The sequence below is a fragment of the Fistularia commersonii genome, chromosome 15, assembly GCF_037954325.1.
Source record: "Fistularia commersonii isolate RoL2024-O1a breed Wild chromosome 15, RoL_Fcom_v1.0, whole genome shotgun sequence".
Lineage (NCBI taxonomy): Eukaryota > Metazoa > Chordata > Actinopteri > Syngnathiformes > Fistulariidae > Fistularia > Fistularia commersonii.
The window spans coordinates 10486079-10511684 of record NC_141298.1 but is presented as its reverse complement, the minus strand read 5'-3'; the positions used below and the strand labels follow the sequence as shown (position 1 = coordinate 10511684).

At 46.2% G+C, this 25606-nt stretch overlaps 3 protein-coding genes across 11 annotated transcripts in view; 1 reads left to right on the top strand and 2 right to left on the bottom strand.

Annotated features, from left to right (window-relative positions):
- The first annotated feature begins 775 nt into the window (after positions 1 to 775).
- On the top strand, positions 776 to 13446 carry adora2b (adenosine A2b receptor). Its single transcript, XM_086160799.1, has 2 exons — positions 776 to 1511; positions 10977 to 13446. The coding sequence occupies exons 1-2, from the start codon at positions 1156 to 1158 to the stop codon at positions 11695 to 11697; spliced, it is 1077 nt and encodes a 358-aa protein (XP_086016925.1). The 5' UTR covers positions 776 to 1155; the 3' UTR covers positions 11698 to 13446.
- zswim7 (zinc finger, SWIM-type containing 7) lies at positions 3537 to 21447 on the bottom strand. Of its 3 annotated transcripts, none has more exons than XM_086160802.1 (7): positions 21351 to 21447; positions 20308 to 20329; positions 18965 to 19067; positions 15566 to 15670; positions 13493 to 13652; positions 9538 to 9642; positions 3537 to 4665 (listed from the first exon to the last, which is right to left on the bottom strand). In XM_086160802.1, the coding sequence occupies exons 1-5, from the start codon at positions 21424 to 21426 to the stop codon at positions 13548 to 13550; spliced, it is 411 nt and encodes a 136-aa protein (XP_086016928.1). In that variant the 5' UTR covers positions 21427 to 21447; the 3' UTR covers positions 3537 to 4665; positions 9538 to 9642; positions 13493 to 13547. The 3 variants fall into 3 exon arrangements, with proteins under 3 accessions (XP_086016928.1, XP_086016929.1, XP_086016927.1); XM_086160803.1 differs by lacking the exon at positions 3537 to 4665 and adding an exon at positions 4699 to 4899; XM_086160801.1 differs by lacking the exon at positions 3537 to 4665 and having other exon boundaries at positions 7783 to 9642.
- Positions 21448 to 22844: 1397 nt separating this feature from the next.
- The window catches only part of ncor1 (nuclear receptor corepressor 1), a 47068-nt gene continuing 44306 nt past the window's right edge, over positions 22845 to 25606 (bottom strand). For 5 of the 7 annotated variants that reach the window (XM_086160792.1, XM_086160794.1, XM_086160796.1 and 2 more), the window contains 4 exons: positions 25484 to 25537; positions 25221 to 25409; positions 24958 to 25137; positions 22845 to 24669 (listed from right to left, as the gene is read on the bottom strand). In XM_086160792.1, coding sequence (XP_086016918.1) covers positions 24437 to 24669; positions 24958 to 25137; positions 25221 to 25409; positions 25484 to 25537 — 656 coding nt within the window. In that variant the 3' untranslated portion in view covers positions 22845 to 24436. The remainder of the gene's footprint in view (positions 24670 to 24957; positions 25138 to 25220; positions 25410 to 25483; positions 25538 to 25606) is intronic. The other 2 variants (XM_086160793.1, XM_086160795.1) reach the window with 1 other exon arrangement.

The following is a 25606-nucleotide window of genomic DNA, read 5'->3' as shown; positions in this document are numbered from 1 at the left end:
ATTACTTTTTTTTTTCCAACACACTCACCCACACCACATAGCCAGTGGAGTTCTGCAGAAGAGACACAAGAACCATAGACTGAATCCTGCTGTGTGTTTGGGGCCCCTGGGGGCCCCTGCGGCCGTGGAGCCCCTTAGGGCTCCTCAGGAGCGGATCGGAGGAAAGTTCAGGGAGTTCTGGACCTCCGCTGCTCTTCACCTCCTCCTTTTCACCCGCTTTCAGTTCTTCACCTCTCAGCAATGCACGTCGAGCTGCAGAGCCAAAGCATGTGTGTGTGTGTGTGTGTCTGGCGACCCCTTGCTGAAGCCCCCACCACACACACGCGCGCACAAACGTCCTTTTCCGGGAACGGAAGTTTGGACGACGTTCCCGAGAAGAGCATGCACAAGTCCGTGGGGGGCTCTGTGTGTGTGTGTGTGTGTGTGTGTGTGTGTGTGTGTGTGTGTGTGTGTGTGTGTGTGTGTGTGTGTGTGTGTGTGTGTGTGTGTGTGTGTGTGTGTGTGTGTGGTGGGGGAGCTCCCGTGCGTCGGCGTCCTTGAAAGCGGATGCGCGCGCCTGGGCCTGATGTGCATATACGATGATTCCCCCGTGCGCCGGTCCGTGCGTATTTACGCACGGACGGGATTCCACGACTGCGTGCACCCTCGTAAGTTTTGTGCGCAGGGGTGCATGCGCCTGTGTGTGTGTGTGTGTGTGTGTGTGTGTGTGTCAGATAAAGCCGGCGTGCGGTGGGCGGAGCTTCCCTGCGAAGTATGTGGCTCCTGCTCCCCCTCCTCCCCCTGTCTTGAAATCCGCGGTGCGGGAGGAACACGCGTGACTCTCCCCGGCACGGCACTCTTTCACGCACATCCGTGGAGGAAAAGGAGAAGAAGAAGAAGCAGGAGGAGATGTAGCTTCATCCAGGACCGAAGCGAGGAGGAAACTTGTTCCCTGAAGAAGGTGCACGTTTGCACTCTTGCAAGAACCAACTCTTTTATTTTCCTTTACTTTCCTCCACTTTCTTTTCCCCGTGCACGCGGAGATGTTCCCGGTGATGTTCCCCCACCCGGCCGCCCGCGGGGGGGGGAACCCACGGCCCGGGTCCCGCGGCTGAGGGACGGGGGTGGGGGGGGGGGTCTTTCACCTTTTTTTTTTTACACACGCAAGAGTGGAAGATGGAGGGGTCGATCCCTCCCACGCACACGCCCGCGATGTGGACGCTGTACATCGGGATCGAGGTGGCCATCGCGCTGCTCTCCGTGTCCGGGAACGTGCTCGTGTGTTGGGCCGTGGCCTCCAACAGCACGCTGAAGAACGCCACCAACTACTTCCTGGTGTCGCTGGCGGTGGCGGACGTGCTCGTCGGCAGCCTCGCCATCCCGTTCGCCATCATCGTCAGCATCGGCATCCGCCTGGACTTCTACGGCTGCCTGTTCATGGCGTGTTTCATCCTGGTCCTCACGCAGAGCTCCATCTTCAGCCTGCTCGCCATCGCCATCGACCGCTACCTGGCCGTCAGGATCCCGCTCAGGTGAGGCGCATGCGCAGTGGGGGCGGCGGAAGTGAGAAGATTGATTCGATCACCCCCCCAAAAAAAAAAATTAAATTAAATTTTAAAAAAAAATCGCCTTTTCAGGTTTTTCTTCTGTCAGGGATTATTTAATCCGTGTTTTGAGGTTGAGATTCAACTCCCCAAACACACACATAAACACACATATACGTATCACTTTATTTGTATTTATTGTTTACAATTCCTAAAATTGTTTTTAAATGACTTGGGATCGGGGTTCAGTGACCAACGGAGGATTGACGGATTATTTAATCTGTCTTGGATTTAAACTCTTTACACGCTTGAGTTTTTGTCCTGGTGTCCGTTGATGACGTCACACACACCCATCCTCACGCGGCCGTTTGCTGTCCGCACGCCGTTAATATGCAAATTTAATCCCTTTTTTTTATTTCATTTTATCTGTTGGTTTTGTTCAGATTGTTGTGAATCTCTCACTTAATCCATTACCCTTTTGATACATTAAAAGTTGTTAGGCCGAGTTAAAAAAAGAACAACAGTTAAAAAGTTGTTAAGCCGAGTTTAAAAAAAAAGCAACAGTTAAGGAAATGCCAGGTTCTGCTTCCGGTGGACGGAAGTGTGTTTATAGCGCACACACACACATGTTATACTCTTTATATGGCTTTTTGATTGTGTCAAAAAGTATCTCTATTTATTAATAAAACACACACACACACACCGGAAATCATTCAGAAACTGACAGATCCACTTAAAACACGCCACACGCCCAACATCCGGTCACACACACTTGACTTCACACATGTTGGATTGTAATTGCATGTGCTTAAAAAAATTCAAAAACTTTATCGCTGGATTTGCTCCTCCTAGCGGACACAAACTCACCGGCGCTGTCCAACACACACACACACACACACACACACACACACACACACACACACACACACACACACACACACACACACACACACACACGCACACACACGTCAGTGTCTGTTGGAAACGTGCCCCCCCCACGGGAAACGTAAAATTTTTCCGTTTCCGGTCTGAGCTTCGTCATGGGAACAGCTTTTCTCCAGGTACTTTCTTTTCTTTTTTAAATATTTTTTTCCTGGCGTCTCTCCACGGAGGAGTGTGTGTGTGTGTGTGTGTGTGTGTGTGTGTGTGTGTGTGTGTGTGTGTGTGTGTGTGTGTGTGTGTGTCTGTGTGTGTGTGTGTGTCTGTGTGTGTGTGTGTGTGATTACCCTTTAAAAAAAACAGTGACTTCTGTTTTCTTGTAAAAGTGTGTGTGTGGTGTTGGTGAAGGGGGGCTCGTAATGTTCTGCGTGAAAAGTTCCGTCACCACACACACACATACGATGTGTGTGTGTGGTGTTGCCTCCTCTCTCTTTTCCCTCAGATGTTTATCTGTGTTTTCACAGATGGTTCTCTCTCTCTCTCTCTTTCTGTGTGTGTGTGTGTGTGTGTGTGTGTGTGTGTGTGTGTGTGTGTGTGTGTGTGTGTGTTGGAGGGGCAGATGTTTGAACCCCCTGGGGAAGATGGGGGTGAGTGTGTGTGACCCAGCCTTTTATCGGAAAACAAAAGAAGAGTTGAGAATCTTTGGTGTGTTTGGTGTGTTCCCTTCAGGGCTTTCAGAAGAGACAGAAAAAAAATGATTTGAAAAAATATTTAAAAAAAAACTTAGAAAGTTTAAATAATTTGATAAAAATAATATGCCTTTTAATAAACTTGTTTTTTTTCTGATTTGGGGAAACCCAGACTTGCACGTCCACAGTTCTGCAGATGTAGTTTTCCATTGCGGTGCGTTCAAGTGTCTCAAGAGCGTCGGAAATTCCGCTTTTCCTCCTCCGCATCCTCAGAACTTTTCCTGAAAATGAGTATTTCCCCCAAAGTGACAAACTTACAGCTGTCAATAATTAACTTTTTTTTTTCAACATTTTGAGATATTAGACTATTAGACTCTTTTTTTTTTTAATAATGACAGCTGGTTCCTGCAGGGACAAAACCAACCAACAAAGCAATCATGTTTTCTAGATTTATTGAATATGGAGGTTTTTGCTGCAGCTGGCTTCTCCAGGTTCATTGAAGTCTCTGAGAGCGTGAACATTTGGGCGTCTCCATGTGGCCCCTGTGATTGACAGGTGACCTGTCGGGTTTAAGTCCCGCCTCCCGCTCCGATGTCAGCTGGGATTGGCTCAGTGTTCACAGGTGACGCGTCAATAATCTAGACCAGGGGCCTCAGTCTCACGACCCGCAGGCCAATTGTGGCCCTCAGAACAATATTTAGTGGCCCCTTGTCTGAAATCAAGCCTTTGTGTTAGTCCGGCCCACACGCTACTTCTCACATGCATCTAGGGATTTTTATACAGTGGGTTTAAAAAAAAACTGCAAGGAAAGAATAAAAAAAAGTAATTTTGCGATGTATTTTTTGCTTCAAAATCAGAAAACAAAATTTTTTGATGAAAAAACATCGATGATCTTATTTCTATAAAGCCACAAAAACAATAGCAAAAAAAGAAGCATAATTAAAAAGATTGATTTAATAACCAGAACAGCCACCATTAGCCTTGTAACCATTATACCTCCTCTTATACATGCTAACAATCAATTTTTGAATAAATTCTCGTGACAAGATTTTCTCCTTTAACTCAACAATATTTTGAGGGTGTAATTTCATCAATTCTTTTTTAATATTCATTTTTAATATCAATTTTTTGTGTATTTTTTAGGGGAACAGTTCATTACATATAAAGATTTTCATAATTTTCCTGTTTACCTCCTTTACACTTCAGGAAACATTTGGACTTGGTGTTCTAAGTCTAAATTCTACTTCTAGATAATGATTTTAAGGGTCTGGCCACCTTGACACCAAATTAGGGCATATGTGGCCCCCTGACAAATGAGTTTGACACACCTGATCTAGACTTTTTGCCCTTGCAAGTGTTGTATTAGAGATTAACTTAATTTGCTAACTTGTGTTGCGTTCAGAGCCATGCGGAAAAGACAGTTTTTTTGGACCAAAATCGAACTTTGCCTTCTTTTCTCGGCTCCTGGGTCAACGGGTGCCTCTGCTTTGTCCGTCACTCCTCGGACTGTTTATTTGCGATGGTGCTTTTATGGCAGCCACGGGAAAAACCAGACCTTCGTTAAACGATGTCACCTAAAAGCCAACAATACAGAGAAAACGAGAGGTTTTTATAAAGTGTGGTGATTGTTTAAATGAATACAAATTGTCTTTAAAAGTCATCTGAATATTTAAAGACGATTTAGCTCGTTCTAGCGGAGACAACGGGTTCTAAACTCTTAGTTTGTAAGATCTGCAAACTGGGTTGAAATCCTGGGAGGATTGGAGAGGACGGCCGTCCAACTTTCATCAACAGGGAAAGGAAAGAATCTAAAATTAGAGAAAGTTCCAAGTTAGTTTTTCTGCACATCTGAAGCTTCTGTAGACACAGAGAGCCCACTTTTTTGTGGCGCAAGACATCACAGTTTACCATATTAAATGCGCTATTTTTTAGCAGGTTGCGATACTGTGATGTTTGCCATCATGGTGTGTAGCATGTTAGCATGCTGACCTGTGATATTAGCTGTAAGCAGGCCTGGTGTGTTTGCTATCTTGGCATGCTAACGGTTGCTAGTTCTGAGCAGGTGGCGATCCTACCATGTTTGCCAACATGGCATGTAGCATGTTAGCCTCCTCATGTCAGCTGGTTATTAGCCATTAACGTGTCTGTTGTGGTCGCCGTTGATGCAGTGAATGTGCTAGACTGCGAACACCACCTAGTTCTTAGCAGGTGGCGATCCTGCAATGTGCCCCCATCATGTTGGATAGCATGTCAACATGCTAACATGCTAGATATTAGCTGTTAGTGTGCAGCCATGTTCATCATGCTATATCGTGTTTTACCATGTTAACATTGGCTAGATATCAGCTGTTAGCGGGTCTGTTGCCTATAGGGTGTTAGAATGCTAACACCAGCTAGTGCCTCAATCATGTTGTACAGCACGATAGCATGCTAACATCAGGTAGATATTAGCTGTTAGTGGGTATGCCATATTCATCATCATGGCAAATTGCCTAATTGTACATTAGCTGAATATTAACAAATATTTAGTGGATGACAGCCATACTATGTTTAGCACATTATCATTAGTTGAGAGAACCACCACCGACATTAGCATGTTTCTGTCTCTTCATGACTGTAGGTGGCCAATGTTCGTGGGTTAGGGATAGAAATAGCGGGCTGATGTGATTGGTTGATGGTGGATATCACTGCAGGTGAAAAAAATCCCAAGGCCACCTGGCCTAAATTTAATTCTCTCTCACGCACACACACACACACTCTCTCTTTTGTTATGTTCTTTATTTTCTCTGCTGTAACTTTTCCTGTTTGAACCTCTAAAGGATGCCGTTTCTCACACATTCCCAGGAATGGATGATTTTTATCTATTTTTATTTTTTATTCCCGGTTGACTTTCCGCTTCTAATCTCCCCGCTCTGGGGAATTCTTCTAGGTTCCTGCCGGAATCCCGTGGCGTGAGCAATGGCGGGGCTATTACCAGGCAGGCCGGCGTTCCCTCACATCCGCCTTCTTATTCTGTAGAATACTAAGGCGCCGATGGCGTGCACACACCTTGCATTCATGCATACGTTTATTCTCTTGCACATGCACCCAGGTGGGGCGTCTGACACTTTGACTTCCGCCTCAAGCTGCTGGGTCTTAAAGACTTTACACGCCATCAAAACCACAATAACTGATTATCTCAAGCGTTTAAAATAGGCCGGATGCTCGCATAGCGAGTTTCCTGACCTTCTTCTTCCTCTTGGTTTCGAGCGTCTTCCCGAGACAAACGTGTCCCGTGACCAGGAGAGGTCCGAGCCCATTGCTTTTTAAGATTAATAACAGGCTTTCTGCAGGTACCAGCTCATATCATTTAATGCTTTTTAGTACCACTATGAACAAGTTTAATGCCCATGTCCAACTGCAGATACTTATAGATTTATAATAATATAGATTCATAATAATAAATTACATCTGCATTTATTTATGATAAATAAATTATCATAAATAAATGGATAATAAAAAATGTTAATGTCGCACATCGGACCTTCTAAAAAGGATTCTTTTAACTTCCTGCACCACTGTAAGCAATTGCAAATTAAAGGATTCTGCTTTTCAATCACAAAATCATCAAATGATTCAGTGTTAATAAAATCTGATCAAAACAAATAGAATACCAATCTTTTTTTCCTCATCAAGTAAATTTACATTTTTAATGAGACATACTTTATTGATCCCCATGGGGGAAAGTCTTTTGTCGCAGCAGCGCAACAATGACAATATCAATAAATATCAGTAAAATAGACAATCAAAAGCTAGATATAAATAAAACAGACAATTGAAAAGATAGAATAACCCACAGACATGGAATTTGATGCTTTTTAATGCTATTCAAGGCCTTAACTTTGGCGAAATCCATTTAAAAACTTTCAATGACCTGCAGAAACCCTGAATAATAATAATATTATTAATAATAATAATAATACATTTTATTTGTACAGTCATATATATCAACCAAAGATATATATTTCAGAGAAACAAAAAACATAAAAACAATAAAAGTGACAAAGCTAAAAAATAAACATTTATTTGATATTTTTGTGGCATTGTTAGCAAGAAATATGCATGCAAAGGACACTGTTTTCACCAGTATTTGTGCATCAGAGACAAATATTATAGCAAGAGGATCCAATAGTGGGTGACCATCTGAGAACAGCACAACACACACACACACACACAAACACACACACCTGCTGGATGTCACCGATGCCTGAAAGCTGTACAAATTCAAATATGTGCGCAAACAGCGGCATCTCCAGCATCTCGCTGTTTGGGATAGAAACAGTATGTCTGTGTGTGTGTTTGCAAACACAGACACACACACACCTAGTGAAAAACCACATGTTAGATTGACACTGTGGAAACTGAAGGCCTGTGGGAGTGGGCTTTGAGTAAATTGAGTGTGTCTGTGTGAGGCCTGGCAGGGTTTGTGGTCCGGGACGGACGCCCCGCAACAGAGGAGGGGGGACGGGAGGATGGAGAGCAGAGGGGGGGAAGTGGGAGAAAGCAAAACAGCCAGAGATGCCAGCCTGCTGTCGTCATGCCCACACTAATCCCTTCAGCTGCTGTGCTACGACAGTGTGTATGTGTGTGTGTGTGTGTGTGTGTGTGTGTGTGTGTGTGTGCTCCTTCTGGGAAATGTAGTCTGCTGTGGGTTTTTGTTAGGGGAGGGTGACGAGATGGAAAGCACAGAAAAGGTTTGGTTATTTAAGGTGGTTCCGGGGGGGACGGAGCTTGGAGGCCGTTGATGAATGATTGACATTGTGCAGGTTAAGGTGTTGGCAGCCGCGAAGGAGAGGCAAATGCATAAATTACATTACATTACATTACATTGCATTTGGCAAACGCTTTTATCCAAAGCGACTTACAATAGAGGACATAGGGACTGCAAATAACACTTGCAAATACACGATGCACAGGAAATATACAGAACAGTAAGCTTGGGTTAGTGAGGTTTTTTTTTTTGTTTTTTTTGACAAAGACGAACACACACACACACACACTGCATAGCCTAACTTGCTGCTTAACCTGATCTGGGGCATCAGCGCATGCATTTTCATTTCACTTGCAAATGAGCTGCGTCCAGGACGGGGCAGACGCTCGCGTCACCGACGCCAAAGTGAAACAACTGAAACCCACTTCCTCGCAGCTTGGGTCTGGGTGCTGCACCTCGGGTTTTACGCTTTTATTTATAGCAGCATCAGACAAAGGACACCGGCATCGTGGACAAGCTGCTGATGTGAGACAGAAGCGCATTGTTTCCACCAGGGATACACACACTCACACAAACACACACACACACACACACACACATGCGCTGTCAGGAGCCTTGTCAACCGCAAAAATATGATTTCAAACATAAAGTTGAAGTCTGGAACCTGATTTACAAACGACATGCAAAGTGTCTGCGGTTTTTTTTTGTTTTTTGTACGTGAGAGCGGCGTCTCCGCTGTCTGCCTTCAACCATCTGCTGCACAAACAGAAGGTCCAGCAGGTTCCCTGGAGGAATCCACGGAGGAGCAATGCTACTTAGGGAATCCTAAAACTGCAAAGTGATGTTTGTTTCTTTATTCTCCCACACGTTAAACAATAACATAACACCAGCTTTGTGGGGGGAACCCGGAGAACCCCGAGTAACCCAACGCAGACACGTGGAGAACATGGAGACTCCACCAGGGACCTTCTAGCTGTGACGCTGAAGCGCTAACCGCTTCCCCACCGTGTCTCATGGTGACATCATGACAAAACAATTCGTTATTTTATCCCGATGACGGTAAAAAGTCCTCCCCTGCAGCTGTAGAGGTCACATGTGATGAAACTTTTCCAGCGTGGAGGTCTCTTGCGATGTGTGTGTGTGTGTGTGTGTGTGTGTGTGTGTGTGTGTGTGTGTGTGTGCGTTCTTGCAACACGTGCATGAGTCACACTCGCGCTGTCGCAAACCCAAAGTTGCCGGGCGAAACCGGCGCAGACGCACGGACGGAAGAACACGATGCAGATGTTTTTGATTTCTTTTTTTTTTTTTTTTTTTTAATTTACTTGCAATGTTTACTTTGTCTCACTTCATAACGCTGATTGTCTGGGAAAATCTGGGAGCAAATTTATTGGTTCTAGTTTTCATCTCAATAGCGGGATCCAGGGGGATCCGTTAGAGATTTCTGCCTCCGAGCCATTTCCAACCGGTGCCAGAAAGAGAGAGAGTGTCCAACATCTGAAAACATGTTTCCCGGAACAATAAAAGTCTTATTTTGCTGTCCACAGCGACGCCAGATACACTGGACAACTACATTTTCCAGGCGTGAGAATGAGAGGGTGAATGGTCGAATGTCAAAATGATAATGGTTTGTGTCTCTGTAAACATGAATGAGAGGGTGAAAAAAAAAAAGCAATTAAGTTTTTGGGTTTGGCTCTACCTTATATGTCTGATCTGTCCAGTAGTTGGAAAGCTTTGTAAGGCCTACAGGGTCAGTGCCAAGCAGCTGCACGGGGAAACTGTAGGATCTTTCTTTCTGAAGGTGCTGAAGAAAAAGAAAAGAAACAACAAGAACCATAAAGAAATATTAGAATTCATTTATAAATAAATCTACCTTTTGCATATTTAAGTCAGTAGATCAGACATTTATAAGGTGAAAAGGTGCGGCCACCCCTGCTCTGTGGGAGCAACACTTGTATGCCTCTGTGTGAAGTGAAGATGAGAGGGTGAATTTATTGTATGTCTCTACGTGTGGCCCTGTGATGAAGTTGCGAACCCCACCTCTCACCAATAGACTCCCTCCCGTGACCCTGAATTCAGGATAAAAAATATATATATAGAATAAATGAATGGATAGGCCATTTTCCGTGTTAATGTGCTGCTAACATACACATTAGCCAAGGGGGTTCGTCATCGGCAGCAGTTTCTAATCGGACCGAACCAACCAAAATAATCAAGGAAAATTAATAAATACATTTACTGGGATTTTTTTCCAGGAAAGAAAACTACATTTTGTTTCTCTAAGTACTTTCGGGGCGCCATTTTTGAAATCCGAAACTGCGCGCCATCGCCTGCCTCTTCTTGCCGTTTAACAATCTATCAAAATCCTTCCGGAAAACCAGCCGTTCCGATCGGGGAGAAAAAGGGACGATGAAACCGAAAAGCTCCTTGCCCGATTCCCGAGCTCCTCCTCGCCGGCGGTTATCGTTATTGAGCAAGACATCAAACCCCTAACGGCTCCCCCGGCGCCACTCAGCACTTGTCTGCTACTCGTGGGTTGTCCACGATGGGTTGAGTGCCAAGGATTAACAATTTCCCCCGAGGGATTAATAAAAGGACCGAAACTCCAAATAAAGAAGTGGGAAAAACACATAACAGTGTTTTTTTTTTTTTTTTTTTTTTACTTCTGATGAAGATCGACAGTCACTTGCTCGCAGCGAAGACGCCAAAGCCGAGCTTCCATCCGGCCGGCCGGCAGACATCCTGATCCTGGGGGGGTTTCACGTGGAGGCGTTTGTTTTCTCTTCCGTCTGCTCTGCGTCCTGTTTGTGTCGCTGGACGCTAACGCCACACTTCGAGGCGATATTTTGGTTGACGTCTTCAACGCACGCAGGAAAACACCGTTTTTTTGTTTTTTTTTTTTCAAATCTTCTTTCTCCTGAGCATCCTGTCACCGGATGAGTTTCCTTCTGTTTCTTAGATTACTGAAACTATGTAAAGACCTCCTGCGCCTCTTGCATTTCATCCTATTGACCAGAGTGCGCTTTCCATTGTCCAACCACAACGGCGGTTTGCTTCCGCCGCTGTTATTCCTCGTCGTCTTTATTTTATCTCTCGTTTTTCTGCGATCCGGCCGAGTAACGCCCGCCGTGTCTACAGGTACAAGGAGCTGATGACGGGGAAGACGGCCAGGGAGATCATCGCCATTCTGTGGATCCTGTCCTTCGTCATCGGCCTCGTCCCCTTCTTCGGCTGGAACTGCAAACACACGGGCTGCGGAAACAACGCCTCCGTCGAGGTCAACGCCACCGGCGGCGGCGGCGGCTACGGCGGGCAGCTGCTCCGAAGCTACACCCTCCAGTGCTTCTTCGAGAGCGTGGTGGACATGGAGTACATGGTCTACTTCAACTTCTTCGTCTGCGTGCTGCTGCCCCTGCTCATCATGCTGGGCATCTACGTCAAGATCTTCACCGTGGCCAGGAAGCAGCTCAGGCAGATCGAGCTGAAGTGCGTGGGGAACGGCGACAGCCACCACCACGGGCTGCTGCAGCGGGAGATCCGCGCCGCCAAGTCGCTCTCCATCATCGTGGGCCTGTTCGCCGTCTGCTGGCTGCCGGTGCACATCCTCAACTGCCTGACGGTGTTCTACAAGGGCGGCAGGGGATCCCAGGTGGTCATGTACATTGCCATCCTCCTCTCGCACGCCAACTCGGCGGTCAACCCCATCATCTACGCCTACCGCATCAAGGACTTCCGGAACACCTTCCGGAAGATCCTGTCCCAGCACTTCCTGTGCCGCGGCGAGGAGATGTACCTCAGCTCCGGCAGCAGCCAGTACACCAGAGACCAGATCCACATGACCGTCGACCCCCTGCTATAATGGAGCACGGGGGAATCGGGCGCTCTACCCTCCGGTTTCCGTGTTCTCGCGAGGCTTTTAATGTTTACAGAAGCGGGGGGGTCAGGAGACACGACGTCAAACGTTGAATGTGGACGTTTATTTATGAAAAGTCTTAGATAACTTTTGCAAAGGACTGGTTTTAGTCTTGGGTTAAAGCTAACTGGACCGACAGACTGAACATCATCCGCTCCTTCGCTGGATTACGGCGGTCTGTTTATGCTTGAGTTCGACCCGTTGTGACCCTAAACGCTCTTTTTAATCTCCTTTTTTTGCGGCAGAGATTTATTTATTTATTTGAATATCTTATAGTTTTGGGAACGTTCAGATCAAATAGGGGAAAAAGCAGAGAATCGCTTGTCCGTTTCGTAAAAGGTGGCCTTCGTAGGTCTTTACTCGTTCTGTTAGACGGAACCGAGGCGATAAATCTCCAACAGGAGCAACGGAAAAAGAGGCGTCCGTCAATCGTCCAGGGTTTAGATCTGATGTCAACATGAAGACACTAGAATTTCGGAAAATATAAAAAAGAAAAAAAATAACAGCTAAAAGAAGCGCAGCGGGAGGAAGTCGTCCTTTCCGGGGGTCGCCCAATCGTAGACCACCCCTGCCGATCTGACCCTTCGAAGCCGGTTATTCTGTCGGCAGGGAATTTTTTTTATAAAGTGAGAGCAGGAGACATCGGAAGAGCTGGTTTGAAAAAATCTGGGCGGATAAAAAAAACAGTGTCTGGGTCGGACCAGAGCACTCAGGCTCACGTCGGTGCCGTTCTTCTACGCAGAGGCGTAGCTCATTGCAATTCCAAAAGCAAAATTAACACTTCACTCCTCTCCTGCGGTCATTAAGGTCAGCGTTTTTTTTTTTTTTCCTTTAAATCAAACTACCACCACGCACGCATAGCGAAGACAAAAGGATGCATCTCCAGGCTGGCGCGCTTAGTAAACACTAAGGAAGCTCTCAGGGAGGAGGAGGATGGGACCAATCCAGGTTGCCTTTGGGTGGGGACGTGTTTTTCGGCCTCCCTGAGAGCCGTCACCACACAAACGTTGCACTGATGATGTTATCTCGCTCCGCGTGCTTCACTGACGCTATCCGACCGCGTGTTTGCCTTTCATCGAGTGTTCTCTTTGGACTTTTAAGGGCTAAAACCCAGGGGTATGTCAGCATCTAAAACTACATTCCACCGGAGACATGGATACTGTAAACTGCACTGTAAGTAGCTGTGTCGTCTCTGTTTGACTGACGTGTTGACCCGTTGCCTTCTTTTTGTGTATTTATTACGAACGGAAAGAAACCCGCCCTCCGGTCTGAAAAAAAAAAAAAAAAAAAAGGTCCCAAGTGCTGCGAGCGCCCCGGGGAGGGAGGTGGACGGCAAAACTTGAAAAACCAGGCGAGAAAACTCCTGCGCGCTGACTCGTGGGTCCAGGTCGTAGCAGACTCGACGACCGATCGGTGATGGGTTCCCCGTCGGCTGCAGCCGGATGCGCGCAGGAGTTTTCCAGCCCTTTCAAGGTAAGACGGACCGGAGGAGGACTTCGCTGTCGTTCCACATCCCCGCCTTCGATCCCAAAGTACTGAATTATCTGTGTGCGTGTTTTGATGTCGACGCCGATCGGGCAAAAGCGAACGCCTCTCGAGCGTCTCCCGCTGCGAACGGATCATGCTCTTTATCAAATCACAAATCAGTGTGTACGGTGAGATATTTTGCTAATAAAGGCCGTGTCTATATTGTTACGAGTCCCACTCGATCCTTGAGTTCCGAACACGGAGACGTTCTCACCTCTCCGCTGCTTTCAAAGCGCCGCTTCTCCACGTCCGGGCCGGTTCATCCGGCTTCAAGGCGCCGCGCCGAGCAGAGCGGTCATCTGCTCGTCCGACACACACTCCTGCCGCGTCGCGTCCACCGCCCGGCACAGGTATGCGGCCAAGATGTGTTTGCACTGCGGGAGCCAGGACAGAAGATGGGGATATGTGACGCCGCCACGATTGACGGATTTGTCGGAGCATTTGTTGCTCTGCACTTCTACGTCACCGCGCCGCGACTTTTCTCAGGGCTTAGAAGAAGCGAAGAACAGGGATGCTCCCCGGGGGCCCCCATTCTATGACTCACTACTAATCAACAGAAAATAAATATTTATCTTACGGCACAGCAGGCAAAGTTCATCTTATTGGAAGGAAAAATAGGCTTTCGACCCCCAGGTCTTTTAGGACTTGTCTGTCGGCCAACAAGCCTGTGACATCTTTTTTTTTTTATTTTTTTAAAAGGAATCTCCATTCAGCCGCCGGCAACCATAAAAACCCATCTTTAACCTAAAAAAACAAAAGCTGTGCAATATTTAATTTCACTGTGCAATATTCAGAACTGTGCAATATTTCATTTCATAACAGTACACGACAATTTTTCCTTTATCATACTATTGTGCACTCCTTACCTCACTTGTTACTAAGACACTTATAGTTTTATCACTTGTTTACTAAGACACTTTATAGTTTCACTGAGACACTTAATAGTTTATAGTTTATTTTATTTCTAATTCTGCCTTTTCTTTTTATTATTTATTACTGTTATATTTTCTGTAACTCTGGCACAACAATTTCCTTCGGGATTAATAAAGTTGTTCTTATCTTATCTTAAAAACCGCCAGCTCTACCCGATCAGATAAGACAGTGAATAAATAAGTAAATTAACAAGACTGCATCTCGCCGTGTCACTCTGCGTCGGCACATGCATGCAAATCAAATGTTAAACACCAATATACATAATGCAGATGCGCCGGAGACGGCGGTGCAGGCCGGTGACGAGTGGGTGAGGCGGAGGACGGAGGGGCTGCGGGGTTTGAACTCGGGATCTTGCTTTCTTGAACCGGGAGAAGACGAGAACACCAGTGAGCGGCCGCTCTCACGCTCCTCCCGTGGCCCGGCGGTTCTGCTGCTGACCGAAACCCGATTTCAGGAATCTTATCTGACGTGTCCGACTATCGCGTATCCACCCAAAGAAAACCCTGAATCCCGGAACCGCCTCGGGTTCGTCTGATCCTGGGAAAACAGCTGTCTGGAGTCTAGGAGGGGAACTGGACATGAAAGCGGTGCTGCGGAGGTCCGTTTGTCAACAAGCTTTTCGGATGTGATCTGGGCCTCTCCAACAACTGGAGGGCACAGAACCGAGTCCCTTAGGTGTGACGCTCTGGGAATCCAGGTCGCAGAGCTGAGCTCCGATACGACTTTTTCTGTTTTGGCTTCAGGTGTTGCGCGGAACTCCATCCACGGCTTCACGGCGGAACTTCGGTTCCCCTCGGTCGGACAACGGTTTAGCAGTGTCCTCAGGGGAGGTGATGGTGGGAGGGGTGGGGGGGGGTTATATGCACACATTTCAAGCCGCGCTTCGTCCCCTCGCCTCGCCCGCGGCCAGGCGATAACCCTCACCAGGATGCACGCTCGACTGAAGAAGTACAAAAGCCGGGACGCAGATTTCACGTCTGCATGCGTAAATATGTCGCGTATGTATGTATGTACACATTCATCACCGGGCGGGTACAGCTAACACTGGAACTGTGATAAATCATCCCTCCGTGACGTATAACAGATCTGGTGGGGATTTCTGAAAGTGACTCAGGTTCCTGTCCTTTCTCTGACATCAACCTCGAAAATAAATGATCACGCATCAAATAGGGAGGTGCTCTATTGAGGACAAATTAATAACACCACAGCCGGCTTGTGACAACAATAATAAAGCTGACAACTCTTTCCTTATTATCGCTAATCAGAGAGAATAAAGTGGAAACTCTTATTTTTCAGCCAATATTATGTGTGCATGTTTTACATGCGCCTCCTTCTGTGTTAGCGTGCCACTCACCAGCAGGCCCTCGTCCCTGCGGAGCACGGTGTAGGCGAACGCCGGGCACGGACAGTAGTGGCAGGAGGTGAAGCAGGTGTACAAACGTCCAGAGCATCCCATCACCTGAGCCACACACACACACACACACATTTGTAATTGGAACACACAACATAAGTGATGGTCCTGATGTCCCTGCTTCCAAGCTGCTCAAAGACTTTGACTTCATTTCGCCGCAAAATGATTTTTTCATGCCCTTTTATTTCTAATTGACTTCATTCCTTCGGTCGGACCTGAACCCACGGCCCGCCTCTCTCTTCCTCATCTCGGTAATAACCCGTTGGAGTTGCTGTGACGGCTGCGGGGTCGGGGGTTGACGCCGCCGCCATTAGCCCCGCCCGCGCCTTCATCAGTTACTCCCAGACATGATAGAAATTATGCATTAAAACAAGCCCCGGTGTGTGTCGTCTAATGGCCTCGGCTGACGGCCGCTCCCGTCTGCACTGAGCATCACCCAACACGGCGGTGATTTAGCTCCCGTTCTCTTGGAGCGCCGACCTGAAGGGACATTAAGCCGGCGGATTAGCCTGACACTTGGAAATAAGTAATGTCTCCCGAGACGGTAGCGGCGGCTCCATTATTCTCTCGGCCTCTGATGAACAGCCTCCCTCTGTGACCTGCGCCGGCAAAAACACCTCTTCTGTCTGACGTGACGCTTCATTATAAATAAGAAACAATTACCCGTCGCTCAGAACCTTGGTGTTTATGCACCAAACGCCCAGGAGGAGCCGCGGGGGGGAAAGGGGGGGGGGGGGGAGGCAGGGAAAAGCTCCGGAGAGCCGAGAGGTTAATGAAATCTACAGGGTGGATTCGTTTCATGCGCTCAAAGCGCCTTATACAAAAACCGCTGGACGTTTGTTTACAGGTCGTCTGCTCCCAGTGAAGCTCGGAGGTGTATTTTTACAAACCGGGCCGAGGAACCGCGTAAACAAGACCTGTCGTCGCTTTGACATGATATGGTCGCATCGGTGTGACAGGACCCGGGTTCAGATGCTTTCCTAGATAGGATGTGACAAGAGGAAAAAATAAACCCACGTGGAAAAACAAACTCTCCCACCAATCGCCTCTGAGCTGCACGCCTGTCAATCATCTTTCAGGCTGAAGGTTGACGACAACCTCGACCTACGGCGTTACACGATCACGTTTCCCATTAAATCAATAAGAAAGTCTTATTCCATCATTCCAAAGTATGCCGTTAGCAACGAAATACATTTTGCACGTCGGATATTGGATTGTGCTACATTTCCTTTCTTTCGTCCTGTTTTTAAGGAACTTTTCACCCTTTTTAAATCTTTTTAATTTGATCTTGCAGATGGTTATACTACTCTTAGCGCAAGTGAATGACAGAGATTCTATCACACTGGAACTCTGGCAAAGCAAAGAGGACTTGAGAATGCCACGTCTGTGCCAAGGACTTCTTCAGAACCTCTGGTAACAGTTGAGTATGTTTATACGTAGCGGAGGTTGTTTATGGGATGAAAGATCTCCTGGTCTGAAATGTTTAAAACGGGAGTGGGGAAACTGCCCCCTCGTCCTCCTCCTGACACTCGACTAACAGATGACAAAATGCAGACAGCTTTTCTTTATCCATCTGAGCCGAGCCAAAGCATCTGAGTGAGCCAGCTCGCCGCCGGCCCCTCACTCTTTTAGCGAATGCCAGCGAACGCCTCGGAGGTTTGGCCGCGCCAACGGAGGGTGACACCAGGCATGGGAGGCCAAAACAGAAGCATCTGTGCAAATCCCGCGGCAAACGCTGACTTTGGACATCAGCTCGGCTTACAGAGACTGACCACGAAACGGAGAGTAGATCTTTCCTGCTCTGGTAGTGAGTATTAAAGTCGTGGAATAATAATGTACGCACAGCAACACATTCATTATTTGTTTATCGTGCGTGTTTTCGGACGTTGGTAGGAACTGAGAGAACATAAGACTCCACACTGCTCCTGTGGGAATAGAACCGGGGACCTTCTTGCTGTCAGGTGGACGTGCTCACCGCTGCGCTGTGCACGTCAAAACGTACAAATCTCCACCAAACATGAGTTCAGGCAGGAGGTTTTTAAGAAAAAAAACTCTTTTTTTTTTTTCCTGGAGAGCAGGTAAAACCATTACACTGCTCATTTCCCGCTAATGCGAGAGGCCTCCAGGAGCCTTCGGGGACCTTTGGGGGCCGATTGGAAAACCTGCAACGGAGGTGAAACGTGTCCTTGGAGGGGCCGCGTCTGAATTTAGCTTGCATTGTATTTTACAGTTCCTTCCATAAAACTGTTTTTGTAGGAACCATGAAGGAGTTTGCAGGAAACAGGAGCGTAGGAGGGGGGTAAGGGAGGGGGTCCGCCGTGACAGCAGCCCCCAGCGGAAAGTTCCTCTGGCGCCTGGTGAAAGTCCATCCGAAGGTTAGCATGAAATGCGCATTTTCTTTTGCCCTTGTTTTTTCAAAGATGCCGGGGCAGCTTCGTTTGTGTCTGGTTAAGTGAGCGCAGCTGACCGGCGGTCCGGATGCCCCGCCCCCTTCCAAACCCCACTGATTCATTATGACTCAAAATCCAATGAAATTAAAAAGAAAACTCTTGACGTCCGCGGCAGCTGATTTCGCTTCTACTTCTGCATATCATTACTTCTAAAGTTATCCCCCGTTTCCAGCCACTATTTCCATGACGACATCCGCCCCTGAGAAAGTTGGATGGACAATAACAAAAGAAAAAAGAATTGGGAAATAAATAAAAATATTAATCAAGACTGCTGGGAGCCGGCAAAGGCAGGTGTGTCCTGTCAAGGTTGACGACGGCTGTGAGAAATGTGGCGTGACTCTGAAATAGCTCAAGACCGATGAATGTTTCTTCCCGTAGAAGAAACATTCATCGGTCTTGAGCTATTTCAGAGTAATAAAAATAAAAATAAAAATAAAAAATAAAAAGACACTGAGGCTGATGGCGAAAAAAAGAAAAAAAGAAAAGGAAAAGAAAAGCGGATTACCAATCAGCGAGAGGAAGAAGCAGATGGAGGTCAAGGGTCATCTGATATCTCAGCACGAGATGGGAGAAACTACATTGTGGATAAACATCCACTGGGATGATTTTTGGATGCACTAGACACATTCAGAATATTTACAGCTCAGCAATTATTCTTGTTAGTTGTGAAACAATCATGCGAATTAACAATGGGACATTCTGACCCAAATTTCAGCGGTGCGTTGCCGGGATTAGACTAAAAAAATGGTTAGATAGAGCCGCCATCTGCAGTGCTTCAATGTATTAGATAAGTTTGAATTCCACGAACACAAAACAGGCTGACTGAGTCGACTGACATTGTGACCAACTCTGCATGTTAAGGACGGTTTCCCGGAGGAGATGCAGGACACACCTGGTAGGCCCGGCGGCCGCTGGGAGATATCAGGCAGGTGACGGCGCACTTGTCCACCAGGTCCAGGGCCTGCAGCGCACAAGGCCCGAAGACGAACCTCAGCCTGGAGGACACGTGATGGAGAGCAAACCAGTTTGAGAAATTCACATGGCATGTAGATAAAAAAACCCGAAGCTCTGATAACCTCAGAGGAAAGTCAACATGTTCAAATTTGACCAAATTTACTGCATGCAGCGGTCCATCTGTGCTACCACAACCTCACTGCCTCACCCCATTCACACATGTCATGCCCTAACTCTGTTGTCTATATTTACCCTTGTCGGTGTCACTCCATTCGAGTCCTGTTTATTTTCGTCATTGTTATTGTCACTCTGTTTCTGTTCTTGTTGTTGTCATTTTGGTTGTCTATTTTCATCCTTGCTGTTTTCTTTTTTTCTCTTCATTCTGTTGTCTATTTTTATCCTTGTTGTTGTTCATTTTGCTGTCTATTTTTACTGTCTAATCTTTTAATTGTCTCTTTAATTTATATTTATACTCATATTTATTGTTATTGATATTACCATAGTTGCACTGCTGTGAAAAAAGAATGAGGATCAATAAAGTATATCTTATCTTATATCATTTCAGCTATTAGCATGTCATTGTTAGCGCTTATGTTATTATTAGTAATAGATCACTTGTGCCTGTGCCTCCCAAATCTGTCGAGCAAAAAGGCCGCCTGCAATGAGTCTGTCCGAGGCGCCCGCACCGGTAAAGTGCAGTGTGTCCTCGCCAAGTGCTTGCTCATGTGGGAATATTGGGTTTCTGCGGGTCATTTTAAAGTGCGTGGTCCAAACCTGCTCTTCAATAAAAATGTCAGGGGACAATCGGGTTGTGACTCAACTTAATGAGGCCACCGTGCAAGTCTTAATCTAAAGCCCAATTTGGCCATGTTTCCTTTTCAAGTTCATGGCTGCTCTTTCGAAAAACATCTACAAGTAGTCATCATGCAACATGCAGATTTGCCCGTCGACTTAAGGGGGTAGAGGCAGGATGTGGCTGTTTCCCCTGAGGTGGGCGTCGAGTCGTTGGCAGTGGCTAAACCCGAGGTGCTCGGAAATATCTGGGGGAGCACGAATGACACCGTCTAGGTGTGGCATTATTGTGGCAAACCCAGGCGATGAATCAACCCCGCATGACCCCCCCCTTCAGCCCCGGTGTGGTTTCGGCACTTCACACCCACTCAGGCTCCGCAGGCCTTTCTGCACAGATCAAACTCATAATGGCGGCTGAACAACGTGGCACAGTTAATAAGTAACCAATGGAAGTTAATGAGTAAAGAGAATGACAAGATTAGCACTTACGCAATTAGCAGGTCATCAGGGACTGAGAAAGAAGAGACAGCATTTTATTCAAATGTGTGTTGAGGGTAGCATCTTTATGTTAAAGACGTATTTTACCTAACAACATTCAGAGATTGAAGAAGTGGCAATGGAATCAATAACCCGAGATAACTTTGAATACAGAAAACTAACTGGTGGTGACATGGATTAGATATGGTCATTAATTCAATAAATAAATCGCCTGGGTATTTTTATTTCACCGGCTTATCAGCTGACTGTTTCAGATAGTCAGGGAAGAAGGAAGGGGTGGTGGAAAGGCCTCCGTTACTAAGACCGCGCCCCGGGAGTCTCTGCGGGAATGAACCCTGCAGTGTTAATAATCTCAGTGCAACTTAGTGCAAAATCAAAGTAATGAAAACAATATGCAAAAAAATAAGATGTTAAGTGAAAAAAATGGTGAACAACATGAGGCTTTGTGAAGCAGGCAGGAACTAATCCTTAATTACATGAACATACTAAGGTTGCAGTGTTGTAGCGTGATCAAGGATTTCAAATCCAGGGGGATTAAGTTGGTTTGTGACTTGATTACAGTAACTACAACAAATAATAAGGCGGACTAAATTCTGGCCTTATAACCATGTGGCTCAGTTTAAAAAGTCACACTCAATCTGATCTGGGGACATTTTTGGATTACTATTATATTTCGAGGCCAAAAAATTGATTGATCCTCACATGAACCGTGTAAGACCCGGAAGTAGAGCAACAGCACCCCCTACCGCTCAAACATGGAACAACAACGAGTCGGAACATGATAATACGCGTAGCCGAATTGAGCACGGTGTTTATTTAACAATTTCTGGCCTAATATCTACCACAGTAAAGAAATGGCTTCATAATAAATAAAACAGTTATTTCTCCACACTGACAAGGTGTTCACGCAGCAAGTGAAACAAGTCGTGTCGTTTGTCAGCGCTAAACTGTTAGCCAGTGATGCTAACGTCACTCTTACACAAATGTCCGAATGTATCAGCAACGTTTGTCCCTCATTCAGGCTCTCGACTTACTTTGAGACGTTTCTTGGTATGTTTTCTGAATGTCTCGGAGAAGCTGCTCGGCCACCGCAGGGAGGACAGCGCGCATTTTGTGCCACTGTTTTGCTTCCGGAGGTCATTAGCTTGGTGGACCAATAGTATACGAGCGGGATAGAAGTACTTCCTGTTGGTGCCGGAAGTCCTTCAAAATAAGAAGTGTTTAAAGACACGCCAAGGAACACTGACTCTTATTTAACCGATTTTGACTGATGGATGGATGGATAGGAGAAAAATAAGATTAAAAATGATAAATGCAACAAAAAGAATATGTGCAACTTCTTCTTTGGGCTTTTCCCTTCAACTTTCTCCATCTAACCTTACTCTGTATCCCCCTATCTCACACCAACTACCTTCATATCTTCTCTCACTAGGTCCATAAATCTTCTCTTTGGTCTTCCTCGAGACCTCTTGCCTGGCAGCTCCAATTCCAGCATCCATCTACCAATACATTCCCTATTCCTCTTTTGTATATGGCCGAACCATCTCAGTTTGGCTTCTCTGACCTTCTCTCCAGAACATCTAACATGTACTATTCCTCCGATACTCATTCCTCATCCTATCCATAAAAACAATATGTGCAACAAATGATTGAAATGCATGTTAAAACGGAAGTACAAGCCTAATATATTTTACTTTCACCTATGTGCATGTTATTGTTTTAATAAAATAAAGGTTCTAGGACTAAGTCAATAGTCAGACAGACACCTTCTTCACTGGTGGAGAACTGATCCACTTTATTTGATTGGTCTGAACTCTTTAATAGCCAACTAAGAGACATTGTGCGATACAATCATTGCATTTCAACGTCATAGGATACAAGGGTTTTTCAAGTCTCAATTTCCAAAATAAAAACAAAAAAACAAAAATAAAACAGAAAAAGGAAAAAAAAAAAGTCACCACTGTGTTTGAGCAATTCTTGTTTCGGCTTCATGTCGGATTTCTTTTAAGATTCAAGTTTGTAAACCTTTTTTTTTTCTTTTTTGTCATTGCCTTTGTAAACATAAGACATCCCGTCATTCGAACAGGATGTAAAAACAAACAAAGATGTTGAAAATGACAGGGGGGGAAAAATAGAAAAAAAAACTGAACATGTGCGACGACAAATGATTGAAAAAAGGAAAGAAAGGAAATCTGACGTGGAGAGCAGAATGAATTCATTAAAAGAGAAAGCTGGAAAAGCCAAAATATTGGGATTTTTTTTAAACAATTTTTCTATAAAAAGAAGGAATATCACCGCCGTGTATGGTGTTAACATAATATTCATACTCAGAGCTTTTGCCTTGACACGATGGAAGGAGATGAAATGGTCAAGATTCTGGATAACCTTGGTGGCAAAATTGCTCGACATTTTAACGGTACCATGACATTATTTTCTTTTAAATGCAGGTGTCAACACTACAGACAGGATCATGTACCAGCTACAACATGGGAAGTTGAAAAACATCCACATTTCCGTGTGTGGCGGCAGCAGGGGGGGGGGTCAGGTTACACAGCAGGTAGTATGCTCTTTTGTTGTCTACAGAAACGAAGCGAAAAAAAAAAAAAAGTGCAACAATGGTGCAGACCATAATGTAAGGTTTGGTTAGTTTTGTGTGATGGAAAGACAATGTAGAGTTCAGAGTTTGTCAGGGCAGTGTCAAGAGAGAGGGGGAAACAAATACAAACATCAAACACCAAAAAGTTTATCTCTGAGAAAATTAGTTAAAGCTGCCTTCTTTCTCAAGTCACAAGGCATGGCAAAACCGTGTAAAAAAAAAAAAAGAAAAAAAAAATTAAAAAAAAGTTCCCGACATATTTTTGCGTGTTTTATTTTTCCTCTTCTTGGATTTTGTACACCATGACAACGACATTGCGGAGCGGATTATTTTTTGTTTGTTTTCCCGAATGGGTTGGAAGCTGCGGAGGGACACAGCTACGTGTGACGCACTACAGCCAAGCTCTACTGAAAACAAAAATAAAAAAAAAAAAAAAAAAAAAGACATTGGCTCACTTTCAATATTCAGATGGAGGGGGTGGTGGGTCCAGGAGTAGTCATCTTTTCCAGCACAATTAAGCTTATATCAGACTTTTCACCTTTCTGCTATGACACCAGTGTTCGCAACTTGCTTCGAAGACATCATTCTGCCAAGAACGTTGGGAAGTCGGTAGGTCGGGGTTGGAGGATAAGACCTTCCACCTCCACCATCTGATGGTGATGATTCATGCATCGTCTCCACCAGGACGGGTGGAGACAACAAGAGATGGAGAGAATATCGCCTCGTGTGTTCTTCCGTCATCCTTTTTTTTTTCCTTTTTTTATTTTGTGTGTCCATGATGTTTTCAGGCTCTGGTGGTGCTTGGTGGAGGGCGTGCAGCGTGGAGCAAGAACCTCTGTGCTCCGGTTCACGGGCGAGGAAAAAAACACACATAACAAAAGTGGGGCGGAGGGAGGAAGGGAGGGAGGGAGGGCGAGACCAACTGTGGCATTAAAGATTACACATCATCTCGTCCTGTTTTAAAGTGGATCAATTTAAAAGCCACATTAAAATAAAAAATAATCAAGTTAAGAAAAAACACTGCAAAAAGGTTACTCTATTTACATACAATGATTTTTTTTAGAGACAAGATATAGCTTTACAGAAATCAAAACAAAAAAATTCAGAAATTGTCTTTGTACATATCAAGTTCTTCAACTTTATCAATATCAAGTCTTCCCCCGCAGTCTAGTTTTTGTTTGTTTCCCCCGGACTGTCTGGGCTGGCACTGCTCCCGAACCCCCCCCCACCCCAAAAAAAAAACAAACAAAAAAAAAAAACAAGTCCCGTTCGGGAGAGCCCCGTCCAAGTCGCAGGCTGCCGCTTGTATGCTAAGCTAACAGCCGGGGGGCGCCATAGCACCGACAAAAAAAAAAAAAAAAAAGAAAGAAAAAAAAAAAAGACACCACCCCGTCCCGCTCGATGCTCTCCTCGCCGGGGAGCGAAGGTCAGTTTCCAAGGAGAGAGGGTGGGGCGGGGGCGCGCAGACGGGGCCTCCGTTCGGGCCCCTCTTCTCATCCGGTCGCCGCGGCGATGGCGCATCGCTCAGTCGTCGCTATCCGACAGGGTCTCGTACTGCTCCGACAGCAGCGACTGCCACTGCGGGGGCTGCGACTGCGGCGCCTGCTGCTGCTGCTGCTGCTGCTGCGGCGGCGGCGGCGGCGGCTGCAGCTGCTGCGAAGGCTGCTGGCTCTGTATGGAGGGGGAGGCGATGGAGGTGGGTGGCGTGGTGCTCAGAATGCGCATGGTCAAGGGGTTATAAGGAAACTGCATGGAACCTGCGGAGAGGGAGAGGGAGGCGTTATTTTTGCTGATAGTTTCGGGAAAAAAACTCGCATCCTGTTTATTTTTGTCATCATTGTTGTCACTGCTCTGTTCTTATCCTTGTGGTCGTTTTGGTTGTCTATTCTCCCACTTTTTTTCATTCTGTGCTATCTATACTTTTTGGATGTCTTTTTTCTACCTTTTAATTGTCTCTTTTATTTACATTTACACTCCCATTTCTAATAAATAAAGTATATCTTATATTTTATCTTAAAAGTAGGGGGCCAAGCTGCATAGCTTACCCGCCGAGGAGGGCTGCTGCTCCTCCCAGCTCCACGTGGGCTGGGCCTGCGCCTGCCTGTGGTAATCTCCCTCAGAGTGGACGGAGGACACTGAGGAGGGACGGTCCCCTCCGGAGTAGGCCTGACCCTGGTTGGGAGATTTGGATTTCCGGCTGGCGGCCTTGCCCTGCTTCTGCTTCCCTGGGGACAGCGAGAGCCGGCGACACGTCAGGCGACACGTTCGCCCGCTGGCGGTGGGAATCGGCGTTCGCGAGCGGGCGTACCCATGCTAGGTGACGGGTTGGCCTCCTGGCGGCCGTCGCCGGATGTGCTGTTGATGGTGGCGACGCCTCCCTGGTGCTCCTCCTGCCTCTCCTCCGGGTTGCCCATCAGGGCCTTGCGGATGATGTCCTCCAAACCCAGGTTACTCGCTGGGTCACTAAAGGAGTGATTCCTGGTATTGATGCTGCCTGCTGGAGGGAGGGGGACGGAGAGGAGATCACTACGCAGTTTAAGAGACCCATTATGGAGGAGATCTTCTACTCACTGGAGCTGGTGACGGCAGGCAGGTTGAAAATCTCTGTGCCGGGTTGAGCGTTTCCTGCAGGACAGACGTCAGCCGGTGAGGACAAAAAAAAAAAAAAAAGTCCCAGAGGAAGAAGTGCATGTT

Excerpts from the sequence above, each read along its gene's own strand:
- adora2b (XM_086160799.1), top strand. The coding sequence starts at position 1,156 with ATGGAGGGGTCGATCCCTCCCACGCACACGCCCGCGATGTGGACGCTG. Across the intron at positions 1,512-10,976 it reads GCCGTCAGGATCCCGCTCAG|GTACAAGGAGCTGATGACGG; the intron begins GTGAGGCGCATG and ends CCGTGTCTACAG.
- zswim7 (XM_086160802.1), bottom strand. The coding sequence starts at position 21,426 with ATGCGCGCTGTCCTCCCTGCGGTGGCCGAGCAGCTTCTCCGAGACATT. Across the intron at positions 19,068-20,307 it reads CCTGATGACCTGCTAATTGC|GCTGAGGTTCGTCTTCGGGC; the intron begins GTAAGTGCTAAT and ends CGTGTCCTCCAG. Across the intron at positions 15,671-18,964 it reads GCGGCCGCCGGGCCTACCAG|GTGATGGGATGCTCTGGACG; the intron begins GTGTGTCCTGCA and ends TGTGTGGCTCAG.